Source organism: Diabrotica virgifera, chromosome 7 (assembly GCF_917563875.1).
Source record: "Diabrotica virgifera virgifera chromosome 7, PGI_DIABVI_V3a".
Taxonomy (NCBI): Eukaryota; Metazoa; Arthropoda; class Insecta; order Coleoptera; family Chrysomelidae; genus Diabrotica; species Diabrotica virgifera.
In genome coordinates, this window is record NC_065449.1 from 87,395,562 (window position 1) to 87,410,159 (window position 14,598).

General features: G+C 32.4%; 1 protein-coding gene across 2 annotated transcripts in view; it reads left to right on the forward strand.

Moving 5' to 3' along the window:
* LOC114329646 (uncharacterized) overlaps window positions 1-13,967 on the forward strand; it is a 68,709-nt gene extending 54,742 nt beyond the window's left edge. For both annotated transcript variants that reach the window (XM_028278824.2, XM_028278823.2), the window contains exons 3-5: window positions 11,955-12,130; window positions 12,956-13,066; window positions 13,752-13,967. In XM_028278824.2, the coding sequence (XP_028134625.1) occupies window positions 11,955-12,130; window positions 12,956-13,066; window positions 13,752-13,866 (402 nt within the window). In that variant the 3' untranslated portion in view covers window positions 13,867-13,967. The remainder of the gene's footprint in view (window positions 1-11,954; window positions 12,131-12,955; window positions 13,067-13,751) is intronic.
* The last annotated feature ends 631 nt before the right edge of the window (window positions 13,968-14,598 follow it).

Genomic DNA, 14,598 nt, shown 5'->3' on the forward strand with positions numbered 1-14,598 from the left:
CTTAGTTGTGATTCTGCACCCGAATTAACGTTTAAATGTCCATTTAAGAGAACGTGAAGTTAGCCCGAATTAAGAAATAAAAAAATAATTACAATTAACAGGGGGTTGTTTCAGAGGGTGGACAAAAAAATTATGTGGTGGACAAACATGGACAAACGATGGACAAACAATATAGCAAGAGTTTTTTTAAATTTTCGAAAATTTGTGGATTTGTGAAGTTAGCCCGAAAAAAAATGTTTGTTTATAAAAAAGAATTGATGGGTGGACTAACGAAATAAAATGGTGGACAAACGTGGACAATCAATGGACAAACGAATGGCATCAATCGCATTTTTTTTCCCGACTTTTTCGGGCTAACTTCACGGAGCTAACAGTAACACTAGGAATGGATTTGGTATAATTTACTGATGACAAATTAAAGATAACAATAAAAGTTGAAAGAATGGGTGATACGAGAAAGATAATGACAGTGAAATTTGTACAGAAAAAATGAGCTGGAACATAAAATTAATGTGCAGCATATATAGAGCAATATGGGCAGTATTTGTTGAAATACTGTTATTACAATTACAATACTTGTAAAAACTTCAGAAAAGAAGTTTGAGAATAAACAGACCAGTTGGTGGTCCAACGAAGTTAACAAAAATCAAGAATAAGAGAAAAGTATACAGGGTGTTTGATAAAGAATAGGCCACAGCTTAACCGTAGATTCCTGAAGTTAAAATAGGTTGATATAAGTTAACTTACCTTAGTACTAAAATTGATAATATCCGAAATAGAGGGTGTCAAAATTAAACTTTTAGTTTATTAATTTTTAAATATTGTCTGACAGCCACGGGATAACAACACGAAATTTGGTAAGTGCGGGTTTTTTGGGAAGATAAAGTTAAATTTTTTACCAAAAATTATATATTACCCAGGGGGCGCCACATACGTCTTTCAGCGCTCATTTAATACGTTCAATTTTTCCCCCACTCTACATAATTTTGAGTTTAAAAATTTTATTCCCCTATTATTTTTACTTTAAAGAGGTATACTACATTCACCTCAGTTTTTTGCATTTTATTGTAGTTACTAGAAACCATTTGATATATTCTTGTCATACTTGGCAAAAAGTGTAGGTACTGTACGTACGCCCTACTACATTATGTTAAACAAACGTTTCTAGCTACTACCAGAGGCGTACGACGGGGGAACGTGAATGGTTGACCCTTCCCAAATTCTACGCCACTAGCGGAATTGCTGTTTTAGTGCAATTTTTGGATTCTCCAATACTTTATATACCAATAACGTACTCTTCATTCGTAACGCTAAAGCCATTAGTTTTCGATATATTTGAAGCTAAAAACGAAGAGACATAATACGTTAATCAAAATAACTGTGCCTTTTCATTTTTAACTTCGAATATATCGAAAAAAGAAAGTACTGGAGAATCTAAAAATTATGCTAAAATAGCAGTTCCATCAGTGACGTAAAATTTGGGAAGGGTCAACCATTCAGTTTCCCCTGTTTGTTTAACATAATTTAGTAGGGTGTACAATATCTACAAGAATATGTGAAATGGTTTTTAGTAATGTAAAGAATATTTGCTACGCCGGCCCTGACGGATGACTAAAAGAAATGGATGTTCTGACAAACAGCATAGATGCCCGAATATGGATAATGAAGTATTTATTGAGTCAGTCGATTATAGTATTTCGTGATAGAAAGACATGTGTACCTAGATATTAGAATAAATGTATAAAATTCTGAATTTGCCTTTAAATATTTAACAAAGCAGCGGTAGGATATTATCCATGTGCTATAACAAGTGTTAAGTTATATTTATACTTATTTAATAGTGATATTTGTTTAAAAACACAATAATAGTATAATCGTATGTGAATGTTTCGAAAGTGACAAAAATAGCAATGGAATTTTCCTGCAAGAAGTGAACTTGTGAAGTGTTGTTACGTTAAAGTGTTTTACGTGGAATTTTATCCGGAATTTGCACTAAATGCGACGTGTAAATAATATTTAAAGTACGGTGAATCACCTGGGTGTTTTTATGAGTTGTTTTTGGATCAATTTGTGCTGTTTCTTTGCCAATGATGTACATTGTACCACATATTTTTATGACAGGATGTCTGTTGGAACTTCGAACTTGTGTCTGATGGGGTTAAGAGGATTGAACTGTATGTATTTATCAGATAGTTTATTTAATAGAATTAAAATATTTATCGTGATGTATAAGCTATTCAAAGTGTAGTTAATAGACATATTTCGCGATTTGATTTTGAAAAAGATTAAAATATTTATCGGAATATTTTTATAAGCTATTCAAAGTGTAGCTAATAGACTTATATTTCGCGATTTGATTTTGAAAAAGGTTAAAATATTTATCGGAATATATTTATAAGCTATTCAAAGTGTAGCTAATAGACTTATATTTCGCGTTTTGATTTTGAAAAAGGTTAAAATTATTATCGGAATATATTTATAAGCTATTCAAAGTGTAGATAATAGACTTATATTTCGCGATTTGATTTCAAAATAAGTTAAAATATTTATAAGGATAGTATATAAGCTAATCAACGTATAGTATTAAGCTTATATTACCTTATTTAAGTTTGAGAAACTGTTCAACGTGTAGCAACAGACTTCTCTTTTATTAACTTCACAATTTTATTATATTAATAATGTATTATATTTTTACAAGCTATTCAAAGTGTAGATAATAGACTTATATTTTGGTATTTGAATTTGAAATAAATTAAAATATCTATAGGGAGATATAAACTATTCAACGTTTAGTAATATTTATATTTCGCGATTTAAATTTAAAATAGATTAAAATATCTATAAGAATATATACTGCGTTTGGGTTTCAATTAGACATGCGCGCTTAGGGTGTGAGCACTGCCGGTTTTTCCACATTTTTTAAGGTATGCGTTATTGTTATAATTTATTATACACATGCATTTATAAATATTTAGAGTGTAGACGGTATAGTCGTAGAGTGTCAATGTCATTTTTAAAATAGCGGTGACTATGGCTTTAGTTTTTGAATATTCTTTTAAATCCTTACTTGTTAATTGCGTGAATTATTTATTAATTTACATTAATAGCATTATTTTAAATTAATTATTTATTCAGTCATTACAATAATTTATATACTATGCAATAAAAACTAATAATCGAGAAAAGAGAAAAATTGATAAAGCGATTTTAATAACATACTGTTACTATCGAGTAGATGAGTTTTGAACATCTTTAACAGTTAAAAATTAATTTTAAATGTTTGGTAATAAATGTTTGAAGAATTTGAGCAGCAGGTTTATTTACCCACTTGCCGGTAATTTAACAACCATATTACGTCACCTACTCATTGTATATTAGTAATTTCAGAACCTAAAATATTATTTGTTTAAATCCGTCGATGGACGATTACGCATCGATACTGTAGTGGAATAATAGACAGTGTTGCCCATTTTGGCGCTTCTTTCGAAGTGGTATGTCTGGTTGATTGGTGAACGCTCTGTATAAGCTATTCAACGTGTAGTATTGAGCTTATATTGCATTATTTAAGTTCGAGAGGTTGTTCAACGTGTAGCAACAACCTTCTCTCAATTTAACTTCGCAATTTTATTTGAAAAGCATGAATATAAGTAGGTATATATTATTATATAAGTATAGTATATAAAAAGGAAACAAAAGCAATGGGTTGAAGGAAAGGATCCAGACTAAGTTCAAGTTCAACATCCGAATCTAGCAGTAGTCGTAACGACTATGATTACAAGATAAAACCGACAATATCATTTACATCATCAGACAAGTTCCAAGATTCCCAAACCTAGAGAAACGAACATCGTTCGGGTAGCTTCAGCAAGTAAAAGAGTCTCAACACTCCTCCACTACTCGAAATGTATGTTAGTGATAGACTCGATAGATTAGAGTTACTAGTCAAAAAAAAGGCTCATCCAGCACCAAGCACAACCCAACGATGCGGTTAATGGAACATTTTTGGAGCCGGAGTGCATTCCTGAATTTTTTTTTGGGATGTTGGGATCTATTAGTGACTGGAACGAACTGCTATGATATTCTACATGTAAATCAGGTTGAGAGGATTGGCTAGAACAGGGTACAATAATTTGAATACATGTCACCTTAGTTGACGTAAGTTAAACTCAAATTGTAGCTAGAGGTGTTGATTGTGTTGAAGATAAAAGTGTTTCTTCTGATGTTAGTATAATGACCCGTTCTTTACACAATTCTTGTTTGTTTTCCAAAAATTATGTGTTATGTAATTCAAATTTATCTGAGGAGTAAGCAGTAAAGCTCCTTGACTTACTGAATCAATTTAGGTGCTGTTTTTCACAAAACATTAGTGAATTTGGTAAAACAGATATTCTTAAAATGCAAATCCATCTTACTGATGATCGTCCTGTCGTGTATCGTCCTTATGGTTTGTCTTACAACGCACGAAAAGTTGTACAGACTATCGTAGATGATTTACAGGCTAATGGAGTAATTCAAGAGTCTAGTTCACCTTATTCAAGTCCGATTCTATTAGTCCAAAAGAAAAATGGAGAAAATCGAATGTGTGTAGATTATCGTGCATTGAATTCGAAGACTGTTAAGGATCGATTTCCACTTCCACGTGCAGACGAGTTCTAAGAAAAATTAGAAGATTGTATGTATTTCACGACTTTACAGCTGAAAACAGAAGCAATTGAACGATTTCCAGAACCTGTTGATGTCGACACTACACGCCAATTTTTGGGTTTGTCAAGTTACTTCAGAAAATATGTAAAGGACTTTGCCACGATTGCAAGACTTTTGACACTTCTCACGAAAAAAGATGTCAAATTTGTATGGGGTGACGAACAACGTGTGCTTTCGAAACCCTCAAGAATAAATTGACTTCGAGGCCTGTCCTTGCTGTTTACAATCTGGAGTTAGAAACCATGGCAGTAGTAAATTCATTACAACATTTTCGAATTTATCTCATCGAAATCCATTCTAAAGTGGTTACAGATTGTAATGCAGTGCGGATCACATTGACCAAAAGAGATATAATTCCCAGAATTGAAAGATGGTGGTTAACCATTCAAGAATTTACTTTGGACATTGAATACCGTCCAGGTACGAAAATGCCACATGCTCTAAGCAGAGATACTGTCGCAAAAATTCCAGAGGAGGCACTCACGGTTAAGATAAACCTTGTGAACATCGATCAAGAAGATTGGATCTTACATGCCCAATTAAAAGATGAAAGATGCAACACTATCATATATCTACTGTCGAAATCTCCATCAGATAAGGAAGAAAAAGGTATCCATCAAAACTACTGCATTGTAAACAATCGACTATATCGAAAAACTTCAGAAGGCAAAAGGTGGGTTGCTATAAGGCAAGCCCGCAGGCAGGTTGTTTTGCATTATCATGATGGAACTAGTCACATGTCAGTAGAAAAGACTATTTCGGCAATATCTCAATTATACTGGTTCTCAGGTATGATAAAATATGTTAAGAAATACATTGGAGGTTGTCTAGAAGGCTTATATAATAAGGAACCTGGTGAAAAGCAAAAACCTGGACTTGTGCATTCTATTGAGAAGGTTGCAGTACCTTTTGATACACTGCATATAGATCATCTAGGTCCATTTGTAAAGTCAAAACGAAGGAACTCTTATCTCATTGTCATCGTCGATGCTTTCACTAAGTTCTTTTTTTATGAAGGCTGTGCAGTCCACCAAAGTTACCCCGGTGATTACTTTTTTGAAAAGTGCAATTGAAAACTTTGGTGTAACAAGAAGAATAATTAGCGATGGAGGTTTTTACTATACTTCCCAACGATTCAAGGATTATTGTACATCACTTAAAATATAAAACATGTTCTGAATTCCACTGCTGCTCCTAAAGTAAACGGACAAGTGGAAAGGTATAATTGTACAATAGTAGCTTCTTTATCATCCTGCAGTGAAGACGAGATTACTTGAGATGAATTCGTTCCAAATTGGGGATTGAATTCAACGAAGAATTCAACCACAAAAAAAACGCCCTACGAAGTAATGTTGGGTTACCAACCAAGAGGTATAGCCGATGCTGTTCTGGCCAACGAAGTGTCATTACAGGAGGCAGACCGGGGCGATCTATCAAAAATATGTGCGGACGTCAAACGAATGACTGATGCAAACCTGGTCAAATAAAAGCAAACATTTGACAAAGTGATTGAATTTAACGAAGAATTCAAGCGGACGTCAAACGAATGACTGATCCAAACCAGGTCAAATAAAAGCAAACATTTGACAAAGTGATTGAATTCAACGAAGAATTCAAGCGGACGTCAAACGAATGACTGATGCAAACCAGGTCAAATAAAAGCAAACATTTGACAAAGTGATTGAATTCAACGAAGAATTCAAGCGGACGTCAAACGAATGACTGATCCAAACCAGGTCAAATAAAAGCAAGCCTTTGACAAAATGAATGAATTCAACGAAGAATTCAAGCAGACGTCAAACGAATGACTGATGCAAACCTGGTCAAATAAAAGCAAACATTTGACAAAGTGATTGAATTTAACGAAGAATTCAAGCGGACGTCAAACGAATGACTGATCCAAACCAGGTCAAATAAAAGCAAACATTTGACAAAGTGATTGAATTCAACGAAGAATTCAAGCGGACGTCAAACGAATGACTGATGCAAACCAGGTCAAATAAAAGCAAACATTTGACAAAGTGATTGAATTCAACGAAGAATTCAAGCGGACGTCAAACGAATGACTGATCCAAACCAGGTCAAATAAAAGCAAGCCTTTGACAAAATGAATGAATTCAACGAAGAATTCAAGCAGACGTCAAACGAATGACTGATGCAAACCAGGTCAAATAAAAGCAAACATTTGACAAAGTGATTGAATTCAACGAAGAATTCAAGAGGACGTCAAACGAATGACTCCCTAATTACCTGATCCTTATATCATTAAAAAGGGTTTTAGATCATGATCGTTACGTAATCGAGGATCCTCAAGGTTCCGTGAGATCTCAAAAGAAAAATGAAGGTGTGTCATCTAACGATAAGATGAAACCTTTCAATACTGACGTCAGTTCTGAATCCAAAGGGGATTTGGATCCCAACGAAACGGATCTCCAAGATAACGAGCGATCCACAGTTATTGTGATCAAAACTAGCTGTACAAAAAAAAACGTATGTCTTGTTTTAATCTGAATTTATATCATTGGTTTATCAATTAATTTTGCTTAACATTATAAAACATAGAAAAATCAGTCAAAACCTTTAACACAGAACTTTAATCAGAAATAAAAAGAATTAATGAAATTATAAGTAACAATAATAAATACAATCAAACAAGATGCTGTATATTTCCATCGCCAACATCTCTACATAACCTAACTTTTCTTGTTAAGTTGACTTACACTGCAAAGTTGACGTAAACTGGAAAATATATCTGAATTAAGAATAGACATGCGCTGTATAGCTATCTCTGTAATTTAGAGCCACCTGTGATGGCAATAATTTTGGATCACACGTTAGCTAGCTACAAGAGTTCTAATGAAACGAACTTATAAGAGTCCTAACGAAACGGATCTCGAAGATAGCTAGCAACAGAACTCTTACGAAACGAGTTCTTAAAGAGTCCTAGGCGAGTTCTAAAGAAACGAACTTATAAGGGTCCTAACGAAACGGATCTCTTAAGATGGTTGACCATAAAAGTATAAGAAACTAGCTCTTAGACCACGGCTCTTCCAACCCATGGTAAGGGGTTTGGAGAGGGCAAGTTCTAAAGAAACGAACTTATAAGAGCTCTTTTCTTACTATAGGTACCTATTGCATGTTTTGCTTAATGGAATTTACTGAAGAGGCGAACTTATAAGAGTTGTTTTCTTATTGCAGGTATTGCATATTTTAGAGGCGAACTTATAAGTCTTGTACTCTTATGGTCTTATACTCTTATCTTACAACTCTTAGAGTTGTTGTCTTGCTATTAGTATAGCATGTTTACCTATTGCATGTTGTTTTTAATGTAATTTACTAAAGAAGCGAACTTATGAGAGTTGCTTTCGTATTGCATAATTTAGAAGCGAACTTATAAGAGTTGTTTTCTTACTATGGGTGTAGCATGTTTTTTTTAAAGAAATTTACTAGCTGTAGATCTTAAGCTAATATTTCAGGTCCAACTTAAGATGAACTGGATGGATGACTCCTGTTAGATTTAATGTAAAATTATTAGATAGTAGTCCCATTATTAATATGGCATGTGTCTATTTATTTCATAGTCTTTTCTTTTAAAGCTAACATGTTTTTTATGATCTAGGTAAATCAGTGGCATCGGATCCACGAGGACGTGGATAAGGGAAGCGTGGCCGACTGTAAAGAATATTTGCTACGCCGGCCATGACGGATGACTAAAAGAAATGGATGTTCTGACAAACAGCATAGATGCCCGAATATGGATAATGAAGTATTTATTGAGTCAGTCGATTATAGTATTTCGTGATAGAAAGACATGTGTACCTAGATATTAGAATAAATGTATAAAATTCTGAATTTGCCTTTAAATATTTAACAGTAACTACAATGAAATGCAAAAAACTGATTTTTGCATCATATAAAATGCGTTTATTTCGAGAACGGTTGAGTTTAGCGAGATGAATGTAGTATACCTTTTTTAAGTACAAATAATAGTGGAATAAAAGTTTTGATTTCAAAATTATGTAGAGTGGGGGATAAACAAACTTGAATGTATTAAATGAGCGCTGAAAGACATATTTGGCACCCTCTGAGTGATATATAACTTTTGGTAGAAAATTTCGGTTTCTTGTTCCAAAAAACCTCCACTTACCAAATTTCGTGTTGTTATCCCATGCCTGTCAGGATATATTGAAAAATAAATGAAATCAAAGTTTTACTTTCACACCCTGTATTTCGGTTATTATCAACTTTCGTACTAAGTAAGTTGGCTTAAAACGACATATTTTAATTCCAGGAATCTACGGTTAAGCTATGGCCCATTCTTTACCAAACAACCTGTATAAACACTGGCAAAAAATAGGTCGGACAGCTCTTCAAAACTATATTATTGTCGCAAAAAAGAAAGCGAAAGTAGTAGTAGCAAAATAAAAGCTAAAGCAGAAGCGTATACAAATCTACACGATCATATTGATACCAGAAAAGCTGAATAGTCCAGAGCGCATCTGTTTTGAGATGGACGTTGAGAGGTGACTCAAATTGTTTTGCAGAAATTGCTTGAAAATAACTTAAATAATAATATTTGAGTTATCCTCCCACTCAAAATGGTCCGGAACATTGTTTAAATAATCAAAATGTCCAAATATGAAGGAAAAATTCGATTTTTTTATTAGTTTTTGGATTACAACTTTAAAACTATTCATTTTTGAGAAAAGTTGTACTAATATAAAAGTTGCGTAACTAAATTTACTACAAAACAGAATTGGTTAAAGATTTAAAAAATAGTCACCCTTGTTGCAAAATAGCAATAATTGCGAAAAAACCCATACAAAAACAAGTATTCGCATCTTACGTTTTTCAACCATTTATGCTACACTTAGGACCTTCATATTTTCCCCAGACAAACTCTATGATATAGTAAAACAACACTGTAAATTTCGTTAAGATCGGTTTAATATATTTTGCAAAATAAATTTTGCAATCCAGCTTTCGCAAAAAAAATTCATTTTTTTAAAACGTTGCAGGACTGAAAATAAAGCAGATAGCAAGTTGAAATTTTTTTTTGTTTATAGAAGTGTACTGTGCCATTCATTTGCAATTTGCAAAATTAAAATCCATTAATTACCACGCCGTCAGGAAATTTTTTAAATAAACTTTAATTTTTGGTGCTACGCGCAGGACAGCGGTGTTCGATTCACACAAGCTGATTTCCACCAAAATTTCTTCCAATCTAATATATTAATTTATCTAATATATTATTTTCTTACTCTATATTTTGTTGTATATCAATATTTTAATTCCACAAAAATCAAACTAATTTTATTATTGTGTATGAAATATTGTTTAAACAATTGCATATGTTTAAAAATAATAAACTTTTATTATCTAAATTAAAATATATGAACAAAGAAAGTGTTTGATAAAAAAAGTGTTATTTCAATGGATAGTGTATGTGTTTTTATTTTGCAATATACAAATTTATTTATTTATATCGAAATGTAATAAAAATTAAAATGTATCAATCATTATCGAAGGTCATTGGAATGCCCAATCAGAGCAAACTATCCGCTGTCCTACGCGTAGCACCAATAATTAATGTTTATTTAAAAAAATTTCTGACGCCGTGATATTTAATCGATTTTAGTTTTGCAAATTTAAAATGAAAGGTACAGTACACTTCTATAAGCAAAAAAAAATTCAACGTGCTATCTGCTTTATTTTCAGTCCTGTAATATTTTGAAAAAACGAATTTTTTTTGTGAAACCTGGATTGCAAAATTAATTTTGCAAAATCTATTAAACCAATCTTAAAGAAATTTACAGTATTGTTTTACTGTATCATAAAGTTTTTCTGGGTGAAATATGAAGGTCCTAAGTGTAGCAAAAATGGTTGAAAAACGTAAAATGCAAATACTTTTTTTTGTATGGTTTTTTCGCAATTATTGCTATTTTGCAACAATGGTGACTATTTTTAAAATTTTTAACCAATTCTATATTGTAGGAAATGTAATTACGCAACTTTTATGTCAGTACAACTTTTCTGGGAAATGAATACTTTTAAAGTTATAATCAAAAAACGAAGAAAAAAATCGAATTTTTCTTTCATTTTTTGACATTTTGATTATTTAAACAATGTTCCGGACCTTTTTGAGAGGGAGGATAACTCAAATATTATTATTTGAGTAATTTTCAAGCAATTTCTGCAAAAAAATTTGAGTCACCTCTCAACGTTCAAATGTACTAATATTTTTACAGATGCGCCCTGGTCTAGAAGTAAATATATATAAAATAGCCAAGCATAGAGGAAAGAAAGTAAAATATGTTAATTAGATTAGATGTATCAGAGAGGAAAAAAAATAAAAATTAGTTTTGAAAATGGTATAAAAAAGCAATCGTACAAGTACTTTTTGATGGAAACCAGTTTAAGTAATGTACATAGTAACAATAATAGTCACCAAAATAACAAACAAGGAATTTATTCAAGCACTTGTCAAAAAAATAAAAAAGGTAAAGTTGTTGGAGCGTTTCATACTCCTGGGGAAGTATTAACAGCTGTAGCAGAAACAGTGATTGCAGTAAGTTGGCTAATAGGTTTATTTACCAGAATTATGGAAGTGGAACAAACGCCAGACGAGAAAAAACAGGAAAATAAGTAGGTATAATAGTACCTATTTATAAAAGCCAGGGAAATGTACAACAATGTTCAAACTACAGAGCCATAAAGATAGAGGGATATGTGTAGAAGCCGAAACATCTGATCCGAACCAATAATATTATAGTGTTTGTATGCTAGACAAATCAAAACAACTTTTTATTATAAACCATCTGATGAAAAAATATAAAAAAAAAACAAAAAACAAACATTTAAAGATATTCATTGATCTTAAGATCTTAAGAAAGCATTTATAGAGTTCTTCGAGAAATTCTGTAGTGGGCGCTCAATGAGAAAGGTATTCCCGGTGAGTATCTGAAGATTGTGGGGGACATGTATAAAAGAGTAATAATTAGTGTTAGGACAGGTATGGGAGAGACTGATAAATTTCAGTTAAACTAGGATTGCATCTTATTTATTCTCATTAGTGTTCGATCAGGTAACAGGTAAATTACAGCGTAACATTCCCAGTTGAGATCTGCATATTATAAAGCGTAAAAATATATATAGTTCGATAAAGGAAAATATTCTGCCTATGCTAAACAATTTCCTGAATTCACCATCATATGATTTTGTTTAACGACGTAATAAAAATCTATTTTCAGATATCTATGGCAGGTGTGAAAGCCTTGCTGAGACCTCAACCAACAGGTTGGAACATATTAGGTGAAATGGATTGTCCTTTTGCTCTTCCATCGGATACGCGAATATTGCGAAGATCTGGTTGGATTAAAAGAAGCAAACGAGAAATATATTCTACCTTGGATCGAGCACTGACAATGTAAATATCACCATGTTATTATCTTAGATGCTAACATTTGTAGAATATTATATGCAAGTATGAACCACTGCAATATCTACATATTGTGTTAATATAAGTACTTTTTATAAAATTTATCCTTTTCATCACATTGCTGTATATCGGTGGCACAAAAAATCAGTGACAGTCAAAATCCCGACGGCCAAAATCCCGACACGCCAGAATCCTGACAAGCCAAAATCCCGACATGCCAAAATCTCGACATGCCAAAATCATGACATGCCACAATTCTTTCATAAGTAACTGTCCCGACCACTACATTTTGAATAATTATTGTTTTCTTTTCAAATGCACTACCAAATCATAATATAGAGTATTGACATTGAAAAAGTAATGACTTACTTACTAGTAATTACGGGTACTAATAATTATTCTGTATTTTAAAACAGAAAATTATTAAACACTTCATTTTATAATGTAAAAGCTACACTTATTGAAATGGACGGTTGGAAGTGACTTGATAATATCTATTATATGAAAGTAAACTTGAATCGAGGATTTGATTATATATTGAACTATATATTGACAAAAAAAGAAAAATAATTTAATTCCTATACCTTTCAAAAATATTTTCGATTTGTCGGGATTTTGGCGTGTCGGGCTTCTGGCGGGTCGGGATTTTGGCATGTCGGGATTCTGGCGTGTCGGGATTTTGGCCGTCGGGATTTTGTCTGTCGGGATTTTGGTTGTGGCGATTTTGGGGTAGACGCGCTGTATATAAATGCTTGCATTATTTTATAGTTTTGACAAAAATTAAAACTGAAATCATCATTCTATAATCTTTAGGTATGGTTATAATGGAACAGCATGTATTACAAAAATGATGTGCGATGCAAAGAAATATATACCAATGAAGGGAAAATCCATGATGAAAGATATTCTACTGCTTGTATTTGAGTATGTATTATCTCCTTCCATTTATGCTTGAATTTAAGTGTTCAGTGTTCAGTATAACTCCTTCTAGGTAGATTTAAAGTAACAATTTGTTTATTTTATTTATTTATTTTCTGTGTGTTACTTTAAGATATCTATTCGTAAATAGTAAACTAAATAAGAATAATACCTAAATTTAATTCATGAGATACCCATTTTTACAAAAAAATTTAAAATATCACTTGAAAAAACTATTAAGTAGTTATAGGCATAGAAAATACTTAGGAGTAAATAATGAATTTAGATCACTAAACAGCGGTAAAAAAACTGTAAAACCGTGGAATTTTGAGGATCAATGATTTTAATGAAAATGATTTCGATTTTAATGAAAATTTGGATTAAAGCTCGGTTGACCCTCTTCTTCAAAATCTACCCTATGTCGAACCGGCTTTGGCCCTGGGGGTTTAATTTAAAATTTACGATTTATATATTCGAAACGGAAAACGATTGTTGGAAATGGAAAATTAAATTAAAAAATGGAAAGTACCAAACTTTATGGAAAACTTAAATTGTTGGTTTTAGGACCTACTCTTCACAACCCAATAGGTCTCCATAACGCTCGAGTACCTGCAAATTTAGCATACTTTCCTCCCCTACTATTACATATCTATTTTGTAAGCTAAAAAGTTATTCTGTTTTTATGTTTTAGTTATTCCGAGGATAATTTCAATAACGAACAATTGTGTACCGACGATATGGAGAAGAAATGTTCAATATCAATTATGGAACATGTCCTGCTGGAAGTTAGCCCACATTATGACTAAGATATTAAATATATCTACATAAAATAAATAAATCTATAAAGAAATTTTTTCCATAATTTAAAGGTAGTAAATGACCATAAATAAACCAAGCTTTAATAAAATGGAGTTACTTTTTTAAACCTCGAAATCACACAGCAGTAGGTATACCTAAAGAGAGTACTCGAGAGTACTTATATAAAAAAAAACTCTAACATCTTCTTCTTCTTCTGTCTTTTTCCTACTTTATAAATATGGCCATGCCTGTTTTACTTCGGTTTTTAGCCTCATTGACCATCTTTTCGTCGGTCTCAGTGATCTTCTCCCATTTGGCGAATTGTCTTTTGCTATTCGTACTATTCTATTTTCTGTCATTCTTTCTATGTGTTGATTCCATTCTATTTTTCTTCATTTGCTCCACATGTTTATTTTCTTTATACCACATCTCGCTCGTATTTCCTCACTTCTTACTCTGACTTTTAGAGTTTGGTTGTTATTTTTCGTAAGACTTTTATTTCTGCTGTTTCCAGCAATCTTTGTGTTTTCGCCGTATCTTCTCTTAGTGAGGTATTTGTTTCTCCAGATTGTGTTGTTGAGACATCCTGCTGCTCTATTCGCCATGTTCACTTGTTTTTGAACTTCTTCTTCCACTTTTCCGTGGCTCGGCAGTTTTATTCCCGTTTTCAAAGCATTCCGTCTCCATCACTTTTATTATTTTGTTATTTACGACCAGTTTAGATCATCTAGTGCTGATAT